This window comes from Cryptomeria japonica, chromosome 10 (genome assembly GCF_030272615.1).
Source record: "Cryptomeria japonica chromosome 10, Sugi_1.0, whole genome shotgun sequence".
Taxonomy (NCBI): domain Eukaryota; kingdom Viridiplantae; phylum Streptophyta; class Pinopsida; order Cupressales; family Cupressaceae; genus Cryptomeria; species Cryptomeria japonica.
The window spans coordinates 494,987,045-495,005,135 of NC_081414.1; the positions used below are offsets into that span (position 1 = coordinate 494,987,045).

The following is an 18,091-nucleotide window of genomic DNA, read 5'->3' on the forward strand; positions in this document are numbered from 1 at the left end:
AAATAGCATTTTCTAAGGGTAAAGTACTTGCATGGCCTAAGAAATTTAGTATTAAATATGCTCGTGTTATTGGAAATAGATATGATAGTTTGTATAAGCTTTCAACTAACCCCATTCGAGCACTCATTCATGAAGCTCTTGAATCTAGCGAGCTATGGCATAGAAGGCTCAGTCATCTTCACTATCAGGCACGCACTTCACTTGAAAAGATGGTTAAAGGTATGCCTAAACTTAATCAATCTCATGATGATGCTTGCAAAGATTGTGCATTAGGTAAGAACACTAAAAGTCCATTTCATAAAAGTGAAAGTAGAGCTAAGGAAAAATTAGCACTTGTTCATTCTGATCTATGTGGACCCATGTTTGTTCCTTCACCTAGCGGATTTCTATACTATGTTACATTTATAGATGATTTTTCTAGAAAGACTTGGATTTATTTTCTAAAATCTAAAGAATCTGATGAGGTGTTAAGTAGGTTTAAAGAATTTAAAGCTCTAGCTGAAAATATGTCTGGTAAAAGGATTAAAGTGTTAAGATCTGACAATGGAGGTGAATACACCTCAAGTAGCTTCAATGACTTTTGTGTAGAAACAGGAATTAAGAGGGAGTTCTACATTCCCTACAATCCTCAGCAAAATGGTGTAGCTGAACTAAAGAATAGAGCCATTGTTGAAGCTGCCAAAGCTATGATTCACGATCAGGGCTTGCAGATCTTCTTATGGGCTGAAGCATCCAAGAATGTTGTGTACATTCAGAATAGATGTCCTCACCATGCCCTGAAGAACATAACTCCAGAGGAAGCCTTCACAGGAGTCAAATCAGATATCAGCCACCTAAGGATCTTTGGAAGTCCTGTCTATGTTCATGTGCCAAAGGAAAAGAGGACTCAGTTAGAGCCTTCCGGGAAGAAGGGTATCCTTGTTGGATATAGTGAATCTTCCAAGGCATTTCGCATCTACATTCCTGATCAAAGGTACATTGAGGTAAGTAGGGATGTCACCTTTGAAGAAAATATTGCTTTCAAGAAATCTAAAGGTTCTCTTATTGATATTGATAAAGAAGTCAATGATATGGATATTGATACTAACCCTGAGATTCAGAGGGAGTCTATTGAACCTCCTAAACCTATTGAGCATGATGATCCTTCTGAGCCTCTGGTTCTAGCTGATGGACCTAGAGACATTGCAGTTAGCAAGAAAAGACCACTTTGGGTTAGAAGCACAATTCAAGATGCAGAAAAGTTTGCAGCTCCTAGTGACACTTTCAGAGAGAGTAAGAGACCTCAAAAGCTCTCCAACTATGTTGCAATGATGTGCAACATCATTGAGGCTCAACCATCCAGCATAAAAGAAGCTATGAACCAGCAAGCATGGAAGTTAGCTATGGACAAAGAGTATCAATCCATCATCAAGAATAATGTCTGGGATATTGTGCCTAGACCTAAAGGTAGGTCTGTTGTTTCTTCCAAATGGTTGTTTAAAATTAAACATGTTGTTGATGGTAGTATAGAGAAATATAAAGCTAGATTTGTAGCTTGTGGTTTTTCTCAAAAGGAAGGCATAGATTATGAAGAAACATTTGCTCCTGTTGCTAGATATACTTCCATTAGAACTATTATAGCTATTGTTGCAGCTAAAGGTTGGAAATTACGTCAGATGGATGTAAAGACTGCCTTCCTTAATGGTGTTATTGAGGAAGAAGTCTATATTGAACAACCTGAAGGTTATGAGATTCATAATAGAGAATCTCATGTGTGCAGATTGAAGAAAGCTCTCTACGGCCTCAAGCAAGCTCCTAGAGCTTGGAATGAAAGAATTGATAAGTACTTAGTCAATCTAGGATTTTATAAGAATGATGCTGACCCTAACATTTACTTTAAAGTATTTAATGGTGAAATGCTAATTCTGGTTCTATATGTTGATGATTTATTTCTAACTGGTGAAGATAGTCTCATCATTAGGTGTAAGAAAGAACTACTGAATTTGAAATGAAGGATCTAGGTCTAATGCATTACATTCTAGGGTTAGAAGTGTGGTAAAGACCTAATGAAATTATTCTAAGTCAAGGTAAATATGCTATTGATATATTGAAAAGATTTGGTATGATGGATTGTAAACCTATGTCTACTCCTATGGAAACTAACTTGAAGAAGTTGAGTATTTCTGCAGCTAACTCTGATTTTGCAAATCCTTCAGAGTACAGGCAGTTGATTGGATCCTTGATGTATCTAGTCAACACTAGACCAGACATTTGCTATGCAATGAGTGCACTTAGCCAATTCATGAACCAGCCAAAGCATGTTCACTTAGTGGCAGTCAAGCACATCCTAAGATACTTGCGTGGAACAATTGGCTATGGGCTGAAGTATCCAATCGACACAGTAATCAATTTGGAAGGCTACTCTGATTCTAATTAGGCTGGAAGTGTTACTGACAGGAAAAGCACTTCAGGAATCTATTTCAGCTTGGATTTCACTATGATCTCTTGGGCCAGTAGGAAACAGTCCTCAGTTGCATTAAGTACTGCAGAAGCAGAATACATTGCTTCAAGTGTGGCAACTAGAGAAGCAATTTGGCTTCGCAAGCTTCTTGCTGGTTTGTTTGGACAACCTTGGGAATCTACTGTTATTTATTGTGATAATTAGAGTTGTATTAAAATGTCTAATAATCCCGTGTTTCATGACAGGTCGAAACACGTAGAAACTCATTATCACTATATTCGTGATATGGCACAAAGAGGTGCCATCCAGCTGAAATATATCAGCACTGATGAATAGGTTTCTGATGTTCTCACCAAGCCTCTAGCTCGGGTGAAGTTTGAGTACTTCAGAGAGAAGCTTGGAATGGTGGAGAACACAGCATTGATTGAGAGGGAGTCTCAATCTTAGTGATGCAATTTAGTCTACATCTTCCACCCTCTGCGGGCAATGCAAGGTGGAGTAACCCTTTGCGGGCAATGCAAGGTGACATTGTATCCTTCTCTGGGAGAAGGTTGAGGTGTAAGACCTTTTCCACCCTCTGCGGGCAATGCAAGGTGGATCCATCCTCTGCGGGCAATGCAAGATGGACATCATGAAATGAGTTCATGATATTTATGTGTTTTATTGCAGGTATACTCTATAGAGCTAATACATTCATCCTTGCGGGCAATGCAAGATGAAAGTCATGAATGGATCATGACAAATGGCAGATATCCTCCCTAGCTAAGAGGGAGTGTTGAAATATTAGCTAGTTCGGATACCCGATTATCGAATTTTAATGTTGTCAATGACAATTAAAATTCATATGTATTATCTCAATTACATGTGTTATTGAGCTGGACCCAAATGTAACGTGGAAGGCAATTAAATATGTTATTGGGCTGGACCCAAATGTAACGTGGAAGGCAATTACATATCTTATTGGGCTGGACCCAAATGTAACGTGGAAGGCAATTACAATGACAATATAATATAATTCAATAATCAATGCAAGCCGACTTGAGGTAAATCAATGTAAGCCGACTTGAGGGTTGGCGCTAAGATGGATATAAATATAACAGCAAATGAAGCCATGAGTCAATCATCACATCATCAAATGCTATTTGCTCTCCTAGCAGCGATCCTTCCTCATGCGAACTTGTATAAGGCGATTGTGCAAACTCTTCAAGGTTGATTGTGGTGAAGTTGTCAGAGATCTTCATAAGGTCTCTTGTGTGAATCTGATCCAGACATCTGCTGCTCCTCCTAATCATCTGCTGTTAATGAAGGGCTGCATTCGTCACCGATACCTTGAACAGCAATCTGAGATAAGTCATTGCCTTGTAAATTGTCTACATTTGAGATAATACATATCATACTTAAAGGCTGAGTTTTTCACCTCCAAGAGGGAGGTTTTCCCAAGGTATTGGTGTCTTGTGTCTTATGTTTTATTGCTGTTACTGTTTATTCATAGTCTGATTATAGTATAATTGCTTAAATTCACATCTGATAGCTTAAAATTAACAGTATTTACAGTATTAGATGGAAGTGTCATGGTTACACTAATAATAATTTATATCTTCATCTGTAGATACTTCAAATCTTCTAAATATTCTTGTATTATCTTTTTATAGATTTATTAAATAAATCGTATTAATTTAATTAGTTTGGCTAACTAATATTCATCACTAGTTAATTAAATAGATTTTACTTATTTAATTAATTAGAATAATATATTATCATCATAATTACATTCATTTAATTATTTGAACTAATTCTCACTACTAGTTAATTATAATTATTATATTTATTTAATAAACTTGTCTAATCTTTCTTCTTACTAATTAATTAAATAACACGTTTAGTTAATTAATTAGGCTAATCCATTTTCCTCTAAATTCCTCAAATTTAAAAGTAAATCATTTTCATTTCCACTAAAACCCAAAAAGAATCATTTTTTCATCCTCACCAACCATTCAAAACCAAAAGCATCTGGGCCATCCATTTTTATACATCTTAACCTCCACTTTCCTTCTTTACATGCTTCCAAATGTGTGAATCTCCCACATGATTGCCTTCTTGCTATGCTTCGACATATGTGAATCTCCCACAAGATTGCATCTTTACCCTCTATTCCAAAATTCAATTTCTTTATCAACTTGCCTTCAAAGGTTGTACTTGTTTTTTGGTTTATGATATGTATTGAACTCAAATTTTGATTTATATATGATAGAAATCAATAATATGTTCTACAAAATCAATATATGTGTGTTTTTAAGAATATTTCAAAAAAATATGTACTTTCAAATATTCGATAAATTTGCCAAGTTATTGCCGAGTTTTTCCCTGAGTTCTTGACGAGCCCCAAGTTTTTATTGGGCCTGCCAAGTTATTGCCAAGTCCAAGTTTTTCAACTATGGCCACAACAACAACACCACCATCATACTATGGGATGAACCCCATTATTAATATTAATGTTATTATAATTAAAATATTATATTTTTATTTGTCAACATTGAAAAAACACTATTTTTGATATTAAAAATATTAATTTATTTGGATGGAGGGGACACGACAATCCTCCCGCCCCAATATATTGCTTGTCCTCAAGCAATGCCACTCTATAAACTATATCCATCATGCCAAAACAGCATAACATGGATCCATGCTCAGTGATCCTAGGCACTACAACAAATAAAGCATCTTCTTTAACAGTAATACTCAATAATCTTGGCTTCCTCCTTGCCTTTGCCATCTCAATGATCTCATCGTTATATGTGTAGGTTTCAGCATCATGTGCAAATACCCCTTCCAAATCATTATTATGAAGTTTACCTAGAAAGTCACAATTGTTGGCTGCAATATTCCATGTTGTCCCTTTTGGAAAGTGACTTAAATCAGATTGTATGGGTGCAGAGAAGTGCATAGATGCACTACTCACAGAAAACTCGATGAGTTTTAAAAAACTCACGAGTTTTTCTTTGCGGCGAGTAATTACACCATTGACTCGCCGAGATAACTAGCAAAGTTTTTGGGAAAAACTCGACTGCATAAAAAAAAAAAGGGCCAAACACGTCAAAAAACTATCTAAATTTATTTTTTCAAGTCAGTCTCATTCTCTTCATCAGAATATATACATGAAATATAACATTTAAGTATGTATTGGCAGGATGTTTGAGAGTGGTTTCAGATCTCTAGGAGTTATAATGCAAATTCTAGGTTTTCGAAGATCTTTTAAATTTTCAGACAGTCAAATTTCAGTAGTCAGTAGGCTCCTATCAGCATTCTCTCACTCTGTCTATCTCACTCACTTTATCTATCTCGAAATTTAGACCTATCTATCTCCCTATCACTCTACCTCTATCTACCACTCTCTATTTCACTCTCTCCTCTCTCCCCCAAGATCTAGACGTATCTCTCTACCCCTCACTCTCTCACCCTCAGACCACCGCGAGGGGTGCTACCCTCAACCTCATTTTGGCGAGGTGGACAAGCCACATTGAACTCCTAGGACTAGACCCTCTAGTTATATCTCTCCCTTGGTTTTCACTAGAGTTGGGAAGAGGAAGATGTAAAATGTTTTGATGTAATATTTATTTTTAGTTTTACAAAAACAATTTGCAATTTCATTTTGTTTGTCTATCAGCCATCAGCAATCCACAAGAGGATGCCATTTTGTACCCAATTTGCTTTTAAATCAATCAAATATATCTAGACTCGGCTTGTTTCTTTTGTGTATTCATTTATTGACTCATTGGATACATCTCCTCATTGAATTTTGCAAAAAAAATGCTTCCAATTAAATTTAAGCAATTTTTTAAGTTGCTAAGTTTTGTAGAGTTTTTGCCAAGTTTTCGCCGAGTTTTTGCCGAGTTTTTTTTTTGGGGCCTTGGCGAGTTTTTGTTTTTGGTGAGTAGTTCAACTATGGAGAAGTGATTGCAGTAGTCATATATTATCCCAAACTCCACCGTTAATGGTGCTAACAATTCTGGGACCTACCTACTCATTGCTCTTTTCATGTGGCACCACCCACTCAACTCATTAAAATCTCCTTCATACTTGCTGGGTCTAAAACCACCCGATGATGATACTATCAACTGAGAAATTTTGCCATGGCTGCCATTTTGCTTTTCCTTGCTCAAACGTAATAATATGTTGGCTAGAAAACTTATTGCATCATTCCCAAATGCCTCCTTAAGACCTAAAGGTGGAAGATGCATCTTCAATTTCTCCTTTATGGCTGTTCCACAAGTATAGAAAAGGCTGAGAAAATAGGTATCAGCTGTATGAAGATGGAAGATAGCACTCATTATGATCCCTGCATTATAGTTCTTGTCTCCAAAATTCCAAACAGTCAAGCTAAGTTTGTGACTCCCACACGCAAGTTCTTGATTCGCCATTACCTTGCCAGGTAAGCATCTTTGGTGTGCCATAATGAACATATGCAAAATAGACCAAACATTGCTATAAAAAACTAACTTATCTTAGGCTTCAAAGATTCTTACCATGATGCTCCAAGCCTTGCCACTATCAAGATGGTTTAGAACAGATTGTTGGTGGGCTGGAAGGTAGCTGTAAGAGACATATTTTGCTTTGAATTCACATTCACAAAGTAGTATATCCATGGGAATTGTGGCACCTAGTAACCCCAAAGGATGAAACCTCATACAAACAATACCAAGCAAAGATATCTTCCTCATACCTACAGATCTGAAACTGCTCATGAATGATATTATCAATCCGAAACATGAACTTATCAAAGTGATCAATAGGAATATAACATGCTAGCTCTGAGACTGAGTTTCCTTATTCAATTTTAAGAAAGTCAAGGCTAAAGGCTGCCCTGTACTAGCTATGAACACTTCAGCAATGGTAATGGGCTGAACACTACACCATGTGATTTAAAACTCCTCTTTGGCTGCAAGGGAAGTGTGGGATGTGCTGGGAATTTTAAGGACAGCAAATTTAGAATTGAGAACTGTATACACCTAAAAATGGTCTGAAGATAGTTAATTAAATACGCAGATATTTGATTAATTCCCCTTCCTAATTAATTGAATTCACAAGCAATTTAATTAATTTCTCTATTCATCTACTAGTAAATAAATCTAAATGATTTATTTATATAGTTCATCTCACATCCCCCTTTGATTAATTAATTCTAAATTAATTAATGTCTCCCCATACTAATCAATTCTTCTAATCCCTAATTAAGATTAACAAACTCAAGTTTGTTGAGATTAATTACCATTTTTCAATTATTTGAATTTCTAAATTCAAATGAGCACATGGCTCCTAACTTTAACCACCCAACCTAACCATCCCCTAACTTAACCCATTCAATCTAATCTTGGGTCTAACTAAACCTATCCTATCTTGCACATTCTAACCTCCTTATCCTAACCTCTCATGGTGTGGATATTCTCTCCTTGAGACACATGGCACTTTTGCCACATGTCTCCTCCCTTGGACACTTGCCCTCTCATGAGCAAGGCTCCTTGACACTTGTCACCACAGAGATGGCAAGTGTCCCTTCCTCCAACCTCTTCTCCAACTTCCTCAATCTTGGCCCTTGATATCTTCAGATCAAATCTGGACCGTCGATTCCTGCCACCTCAACTTTGGCCTTGGAATTCCTATAAATACCTCTCATTTTGGAGCAATATGGATCCCATCTCATTTCATCTTATGCATTGTTACTATAGGCAGATCCCATCTCATATCAATTTAGGCATCATTACTATAGGCAATTTGCATTTCAATTATCTAGTAATTAGCTTTGGATTTATCATAGCATGTTAATCTAGTTTCTTAAATCATGCATTTCATATCATCTCCATAGTCAATCATGATCAAATAGCTACTCAACTCTTGAGTTGTCATTTTGGAGGTCATTGCTCCGCTGAGAGCTCATCAATCCAACACCTTCAAGGTCCTCAAGAATAGAGGAAAATGGGACATTTCAAGGAAGGCTTATGGTTTGCATCTTTGATTTAGTTTTCAATTAAGCTTTTCAATTATATTATATTGTCTCATTATATGTGTATGCCTCTTATACTAACAACATTTTTAGCATCACAAGAACCATATTCAAAGAGACCCTTGGCTCATGTCTAATGCAATCAATACTCATTCCAGGTATGTCAAGTTTGTACTCAACCAACAAATTCCACTTAGCAATTATTCCCTTTGGTGGCCACCATTGAAGTGTAATATTGAACATAACCAAAATAGTCCAAATACCATTATGGTCAAGCAACTCACCTTTGGGAAAAATCATGCTTGTCACACAATGGTCTTTCATCATGGCCGCTATTGAATCTCCTCCTTCAACACCTGGAACTTCTACTTCCTTTCCCTTGTGTTTCAACTTCATAGTGAACTCTAACATGACATAGAAATTGTTGCATTCCATGTATCCATCTAATATGTTGGCGAGCTGTTCTGGCCACTTGTTCTTCTTCTGTGATGAGAGATCCCAACCACCTATGTGAGCTTCATGACCATGTCCTTGAGCTTCATGACCATATCCTAGTCTGATCCTTCCCAAACACAATGTAAATCAGCTGAAAGTAAATCATAACACCCATGAATCACTCAAGGTCTCCTGCAATTCAACATTAGGATCGTTGGAGCCTTTTCCCTATCATTTGCATGCAAGGAAATCCCCTCAAAATCATCAATCTGCTGCTCTTAGTGACTGAAGAGATCAATCCTAGAACTATATAAATGATGTAATAGCTGAAAGTATGACAAACCCGAGCAAACATCTACTATGTGATCAATGTAGGAGTCGTAAACAGCCATACACAAACTGAAAACTCTCCACTAGAAGTTAAACAACTGAAAATTGCTCTTTCCCATAGCTAGGTATCCCTACAAAACCACGTGTGAATGCCATGGAAGTAATATGGTGGCTAAAAACAGTATGTTAGGACTCGAAATTAGGTTCATTGTTATCCTGCAAATTCCGCTGGAATATAAGGATATCACCTTATGACAACTCAACCTCCTTGTGCTTTGTTGGAGATCTTCCACACAAACATCCTGATTTGGAATCATCCCATATTGCTCATGTTGCAGTACCCTAGCATACATCTGAATTTCTCCTTATTATCTTCTTATGGTTCCTCTTAACTCTTTCCCTGGAAACACCATGCCTCCTCCAATCATTATGATACCCTCTACTCAATGGTAATCCTGAAAATTCAAGCACCATGCAATGCTAGTCTGAACTAGGCCAATTATAAACATCAAACAATGACTCACCTTTGGATGAGGTGGTGGTTGTGGCCAATTGTCGTACCATTCTCTTGCCATAAAAAATCTTTGAGTTTCCTCCTTGATGCCTTGATGCACAACCTCATCACTTTTAGTTTTGGATTGTGAACATTCTCGTAGAATGCATCCATTGTAATTTCCATGTTTTTTTGGTCCCTCCAAAACTCGTGATGTAGAAGTCTTTGCATATCCCTTATTCGCCCCAAAGTGGCGACCACTTGTTTTGCTTCCATGATGCTAGGGATTTGTAGTGTCTCATTCTTCACGAGCCATCCAAATTGCTTGTAGCTTGATACCCAAAACACCATACAAAACTTAGTTACAAATTTTTTAACATCAAAATGACACCTATTTTGCTTACCTTCGTCTAGCATCAAGCTCCCCAAGGTAACTATCTCCATTTTTGCAATTGCCCACGATCTTGTCATCTATTGTGGTGCTTGGTTCTCACAAGTAATCTACAAATTGTGGACATCAATCCTTCACAATGTGGTTAGGATCCACAACAAACCCTATGTGATCTCTCATAAACCTCCTTTCATTCCGAATGCAAAGGAGAACTCAAAAGTAGCACTAATGCCTCTATCCTCTTTGACCCTAAAGAGATCACTTGGATAAGAACTATTTGTAACTTGAAACAAAGAGTCCACATGCTCTATATTACAAGTTGTATCTATTATTCTATCACCTTTGTTTGCATGCTTTCCATGATGACGAGAATTCTGCAATGGCATAGGAAGCAACAAATCTGAAACATCTTCATACCTTTGGCTGCAAACAAAATGCTCATCCTTATTTGCCAAAAAAGAATTTGCTAAGATATTCTTAACACCTCCATTTCAATGACTCAAAATGTAATGTCCCCATATTTCCTGTGATCACTCAATTGCATAGTTTTGCCTGTTAGCCATCTCCGCAGGCAAATTCACAATGTTGGGAGATGATGGGTTAGCCAAAGGGGACCGGACCTTTACTTACACAAATATTACCTTGGTGGGCCTAGAACTTTATAATATTAAGTTATAAAGTTACTTTTTCTAAATTTGGAAAAAGCTAATAAACGTGACTTATAAATTACTTTATTTTTAATAAATGACTTTATATTAAAAGTCCCTTGCACACTTCCCTAGATGATAAAACCTTTTTTTAAAAGTGGGCCATGTTTAATGAGGAATCAACCCTCAAGCAATTCGAACTTATGAGGAGGGAAAAGATTCCAATGGAATCTTCCAATGATGCCCAAGGTGGATCGAATTAGGGCAAGAGGCATAAAAGAAGACTTGGAGGCTCACTTTTGCATTATGTGATTGAGAATTTTTGAGAAGGAAACAATTTTGCAGGTCTGCAATGTATTTTGCAGGTGTGTGGATTGGAATTGGGGACGTAGACCTCCATTTCTGAGAGAAAGGACGAAAACCCTTTCATATTTTGTCAATTTGGAATGCTGGGAATGCTTATATCTATCCAACAAGGGGATTTATCAGAGGAATTTTGATACTTACAGCAGCAATTGAATATGAGAATCAGATCTGAGCAGTTAGAGGGCAGATTTTGGTGAAATAATGCAATTTGTGGCCAGCCATGCCTCTCCCAGCCTAGCCGTACACTTCTAGCTTGCCTGGGAGTTTACAGAAAATAATTTGGAGGGTTTTAATTCTGGTTTTTTGTGCAAATTTCATTGACAGTAATAGGAATAAAGAATAAAATCATTCTTTCAGGTTTATGAGGTCATGGGAGTGAGAGCAATTCAGTGGGGAAAATTGACCATTTTCAATGAAGTCTCCTGGGAGCCTGAAGGAAATAGCAGCAGATTCATCTATTCATGCAAGATTTGTTTTTGGTAATTATTATTTAGAGGAATAAAACTCATTGGAGCAGTTAGGACACTATGGTAGCTCCTGTAGCAGCATCTGGACTCCTTTAAGCTAATAAAGCAGCCCTCCAGGCAAGGCGTTGGACTCCTGGTAGGCCAATTTTGGCATGTCATTGATGAATTCCATTATTTATTAGCATTTAATAATTGCTGTTAAAAAATCAGAGATCTGAAAATTCATTTCAGAATATTATTCTTTCCTATATTGCGTTTGTGTTTTATTCATTATTGGCAAACTCTCAAGCAAAAAACCATAACAACTTCAAAACCGCAAAGTACACCAAAAACTTGAAGCAATTCCCATTGGTCAACGATTAATCAGTCAAACCAAACCTATTAGATTGGGCAAAGATTCAGTTGGGATCTTTCACAAAACTCCTGAATTAGGGTTAGGTATGTTCATCTCAAATGCATATATGCCTACAATGCTACTTGGAAAATTAAAAAAATGGCTCATCCATTAAAGCTTGAAAGATCTTGCATGGATTGGTACTTCGTCCTTCAACTTGGACTCTCCTCGCTCAACAAGTGGAACCTTTTCTGCCTTCACTTCATTGTTCTTTTGCTGACACATCCAATCATTAAAACCCAAAAGGAATATTGATTCTTTGCCTTCAAATTGCTCGTTGGGTCCCTCTTGTTCTTACTCCATGATGTCTGGTGACTCTAAATTTAATTGTTCCTCTTGCTTTTTGGTTACTACCCTAGCCATCTCCTTCAAATCTGATTTTTCTTCCTTCCTCAAAAACATTCTCTTCATTCCATGATGATTAAGCCATGCAATATAATCCTTCTGAAAGACTATTAGATCCTTCTAATATTAACGCATTCCCTATAACATTTCTTACATGTATTCTTGAAATGTCTTCATATTTCTCCATTGATTCACAAGCTGACAAGATTCCTGCTCTGATACCACTGTATTACACCTAAGGTTTAATGGTCTTTTCAAATTCGGATCAAGTTAAAACTTCACAACACCAGCAAACAATTCAACAATGTATCCAAACTGAAACTTTACTTCACAGAGTGAATCTATAGTAGATCTCAGAACTTGAAAACAGCTGATACATTAACTAGATCTGTTATAAATCTTATACAACCAGGCTACTTCAAGAGAAATACAAATGGCAGAGTGTATTTATCAGCTACCCTTCACTGCATTCACCCCCTCAGTAGGAAAAAGTTGTGACTAAGTCTTTGGTTTCTGTGCTGGTCACTCCAACCCCTCAGATCTGCCCTGAGGACTGGACTGAAACTCGCCTGGTACAGTTTCATAGAAAGATCTTGTTGATTGTAACTAGGGTTATATGGGTTCGGATTGCCTTAAGGCAACATCCGAACCCCATTTAGGACCGGGTCCTATCCTAGGGTAACGTGACCCTATCTTATGCACAAACAAATACCACGCTATGCAAAAATACTCACCATTTAATATTAGCGCCAAAACCCAAGGAGGCCGACTTGCATTTCAAGGAATAAAAGATGTATATATAAATAAGTGACAAATTGCAAGTTAATATACATTTCATTCATTCTTCACCTATGCGAATGAGAAAAACAGCTCTGCTTATCAAGTGCGAATTAACAAGGAAGAAGGCGAACTCATTCAGACTTATGCGAATTGGTGCAAGATAACCTAGGTGATGTTGTGCATCTTGAAGAACATGAAAGAGCAGATCTGCTACACAAATAGATCAGATCTGATAGAAAGAGCTAAGTATTGTAATTGTGCATTTTAAGAGGAGAATATATAATCTGACCTGTGGGTCTTTCATGCTGGGTTTTTCCTCATTAGAGGTTTTCCCAAGGTATGCTTGTTGTCTACTGTTTTATTTCTGATTTATGTTGACTAATTAAATACTGCAAATCTGATTACAATCTAGGGCATATTTAATTTCTGCTGGTCTATTAAAATACTGTGAATCTGATTACAAACTAGGGCATAGTTAATTATCTAAGTCTGATTAACATACCTAAGGTCTAAAATCTACAGATCTAAGGATCTTCCCCCACTCGTGATTTCTATTCTCCTTTATCTCAGCACCCTCCTAGCAGGTCTGGGCGTGTAACCCTCAGCTCTAGTGCATCAGCAAGTTTTAGTCACTGTGATATGAGTGCCAGAAGCCAAATTAGGTCTCCTCATCTGCCCTTGATCAGGTATGGCAGCGATTCTCCATGCGACGCAACACAATATACTCTATTGCTCAGCAAATATCTGGATAGTTAGATGCCAAGAGAGAAAACTTGAGCACCCTTGTACGCCCATTTGGAAATCCACATGAAACCAACCCAGTCTTGATTTTGATTTTCTTTTGGCACCAACCTGCTTTTAATTTTTTTATTTTTTATTTTTTATTTTTTATTTTTTATTTTATTTGATATTGATGTTAATATTATTATAATTAATATAACTTATTTTTATTCATTAGTATTGAAAAAACATTACTTTTAATATTAAAAAACAGAGTTAATTTATTTGGGTGGAGGAGGGACATTAAAAAGTGTTGAGTTTCCTTAAGCCTATGTTTTAGAAACTGCAATTCTAGATTGGCACCCATTCGTGGAGGATAAATGTTAAGGTCCTCATTCAACCACATTCAAGATTTTGCAGGTCATTGGCATCGTTTGAAAACCATCTCAAAGCCTATGAAGCACAGTTTCTTGCCTTCTGCAACACCCCCCTCAAAAAAGGCTCTTGGCAGTAAAACAAAAACCCCACTGGGCTTCCCATGCCCTCCACCTTCAAACTATCTGACTTCTTCAACACCCGTCTTAACTTAGCAAACGCGAATGAGTCACTGATGGACTCAATAGAGAGAAATGGATCCAGGAGCGAAAAAAAAGATATTCACAGGCCCCTAAAAAAATCAGCTCCAAGCTCATAACGATGGGTAGCAGGACCCCCAAAAATCAAGTCCCAGCTCATAAAGATGTGTATGTCAACTGATTTTGCCTCTAATGTCAGTTACATTCTTGCTGCTACTGACAATAATCCAGAATGGTTCTACCCGCGTGATAAATTCTTGTTGCAGTTTGAAACTCCCACCTTTATTTCTGTTTCTTTTCAACAAACAGATTCTGGCAAGACTAGCGTAGACAACCCATTGAATGTAGGCAATAAAGCGTAACACTGTCAAACAAGTTGGATATATTCGGTACCTAGGTTTTGTGTAGTCATGCTACCATTCTGTATTGAACTTTAATAGTAATAGTAATTCTGCACTTTAAATATGTTTCTGAGAAATTTGCATGACCATCTTCAGGTGGCATGCACCGCTTAAGAGTGAGACCCCCATAAGAACCCTCATTTTCGGACACTTTCCTTTCCTTGTCTTTTTGTTAAAATCATACAGAATTAACGTAGTGTGCTTGAAGTTACAATCATAAACCACAATATCTTATTCAAACGTCTCTAAGCAATGTATCAGAGTTAAAATGTGGCTAGTACATCAAACATGAAGCGCTGCCTATATAGCTCAGCCTGCCAAGGTCCAAAATTCCTTGAAATAATTAAAGATTAAGCACGTAACAACAATACTGAGAACATTTTCCTTCCCCGCTTTATAGTCCCTGTCTAAATTGAAACTTCAAGAGAGATTAATCGAAATACCATTGAAATCATGAAACATTGGGGAAGGATACCAAAAAAGTTCAAAATATTTTAATTCGATGCTATATTTTCCCTATTTATTAGATGGAATTTTAACAACTTTACCCTAGAGATCAGAAGAGGTTATGTGAGAATAACAAAACTTGTGAAAATATTTGCCTTCCGCGGTTTTGCTACTCAAATTTTCTTAAAATTCTTAAAAAACATCCAAACGTAAGGAATTAAGTAAAATGCTTGTTTTTTGTATATGAATGTAGAGAATTAAGCCAAAGTTGAAGCGTGAGTAAAAATCTTACGGCGTGTAGAGGCAGAGACTGAAGAAGAGAGCGGTCATTATGCTGAGATAACACTTCCACCCCGTGCTGCTGCACTACGCGTTGCAGTACAGCATCGTCCATTAAACCAGCTTTTAGGACTCCTTCCTTTCTGACTTTACGAGAAACGCGTGCAAAACCTTCCAATTATCAACGAAAAAGAGCTGAACAATGAGGGTTATTTTCGCCAATAACTTGTCGTTGAAGAATGTGAAATAGGTGCTTTGTTCAAATGAATGGATTGGAAACAGACAGCCGGCTTCTGCGAAAGCGGAAATCCTAAAGCATTGCTTTTCTCTTCACGCCACTAAAAGCGCGACATTTCACGCCAACTCCCGGACACCTTAATTGCCTCCCAACAGAGCAAAATTGCTACAGGATTCCCTGTCCCACTTCAAACAGCCATGTTTTCTTCGCTTTGCTCCCTTACAGGATTAAGGTAGCATTAAAATTTGTTTATATCTAGATTCCTCAAACAACAAATACTAATAAAAACAAGAGACGCAAAGCGTCATGTTCCTGCCGAGAGTTAGAAATAAGGATGGCAAAGGAGGTAGAGGAGTTAGAGAATGTTTATGTTGATGGTAGGTATACGAGATTGTTTGAGTGAAACAAAATGTAATGGATTATAGTGTTGAAACTTAATTTACTCATAAAGGAACTAATAACGATAATTGCAGTGACAGTGGAAGGTTTTGATACGTTAATTGTGTTTTAGGTTTGATGAACAATAATAAATAATTTAGTAGAAAATTTAATACAAGAGTACAATAAATTTCAAGTACAAAACATAATCCATTGAATAAGCTAGTTTAGGAAATGGGATCTATGAAGTAAGGTGATATTGAAATAGATACAAAGTATGAAGTAGTATAATTTGATCAGTCTACAATATATAAAAACAATTGAAGTAGAGTAAAAAATTTAAGGTTGATAAATAAAATTTAAGAAATCATCAAGCAAAGTTATTCCATTGTATCAATGTTTTTTCTACTTTAAAGTTCCTTGAAAATACTAGGATATAGATTTTTAGATAACAATTCCTAATACTTTTTGTATTTGTTTCAACAAATATTATAAGGTAATGTAACATATGTGAAAAAATTATACTATCACGAAAGTCAAAATCAATGACATACCAACAAAAATTCATAAAATTAGCTAACATATGAGTTTAAACTAGGTGGCATGATAAATATAAAGGAAGACAAAATGTTTAACCCAAGTAAAAATTAATGAAGACAATACAAAAAAATTATACATATTTTGACAAAATAAAATCTAATGTATGCACTTTTATAGTATTTCTTTATAGACCATATAAAAAAATATTACAAAAACATTAGAACATTGTGTAAAAAATACAATAAGTTTTTTTATAATCCAAATGGAAACTTACTATTTCTAGTGCCTGCAGACATGCCAACCAACTAATAAATTCAAAGTCTGTTGTGTTGGCTTCTTCAATCATTTGTCGGATATTTTGCAAATTTCAGGAGCCTCTAATTTTTTTAGAGGTGATTTGTTGTATGGTTTTAGTAGAATTAGTCAAAGGATTTTTCACTAAGCATTATCTGTTAAATCATTTGCATGGAGAAAAATTAAGTTAAATGTTTTCTAATTGTGAGTTTCCATGACTTAAGACTAAAAATTTAATGATTGTTAAACATATCTGATTAGATAGTACATTTCTTCATTGATATTTCAACTGTTAAGACTAAAAATTTAATGATTGTTAAACATATCTGATTAGATAGTACATTCGTTCATTGATATTTCAACTGTTAAAATTTCTGATCATGGACTGGATTGAAATTAAAATGTAATGTTCTTATTAAAAAATATAATCTATTACAGTTTGAACTTGAGGAAAAAAAGAATTCTATAATTCATATTTGAAAGATTAAAGAAAGATTCTATAATCCATAATTAAGAAATTATAACACTATTGAAAAATTTATTTTAAAAAAATTAAAAAAATTGTATACACTAATTATTTAAAAAATAGAAACCTTTATTTAAAAAAATTAATAGTAAAAATTTATACACTAAAATACTTTCTTTCATTTCAAGTAATGCATAAATTGGCCAGCTTACACTGTTTACTTTCAAAATCCACGTGTACTCTTTACTGAATGACATTTTTCTTGCATGCTTATCAGAACAGTGTCAAAAAGAACAGGTGGCGAAAGCTTTCTGTGCATTAGGTATTAGCCTTGGAGGAAGACTTTTAGAAACATTGTGTCTAGAGGATCTTTGCGAAGCTTGAAAATTGGCTGGAGCATCTCTCAACTTGAATTGGTAACTTAAACCTACTACAAAGAAGGAGTATTCATCCAAAAGCCATGATTGGATTGTGTCTGTGTCCTCATTGTTATGGAATACAATCTGGATGAAAGATCTGTAGTCTCTAGATATCATAGCAGTCCCCAGATAAGGAGATCTATTACCTGGGCTATTAAGAATGCTATCTACAAGATCTGTAGTCTCACCAATGTTGAAGCGATTTACGAGCTTGATTCTTGTGCCACGGTGCACGAAGGAAACACCAT

The 18,091-nt window shown here is 36.1% G+C and overlaps 1 protein-coding gene across 6 annotated transcripts in view; it reads right to left on the reverse strand.

The window, feature by feature from the left end:
- The window catches only part of LOC131039366 (uncharacterized), a 336,970-nt gene extending 320,972 nt beyond the window's left edge, over positions 1 to 15,998 (reverse strand). For all 6 annotated transcript variants that reach the window (XM_057972093.2, XM_057972095.2, XM_057972092.2 and 3 more), the window contains exon 1: positions 15,522 to 15,998. In XM_057972093.2, the coding sequence (XP_057828076.1) occupies positions 15,522 to 15,623 (102 nt within the window). In that variant the 5' untranslated portion in view covers positions 15,624 to 15,998. The remainder of the gene's footprint in view (positions 1 to 15,521) is intronic.
- Positions 15,999 to 18,091: the final 2,093 nt, after the last annotated feature.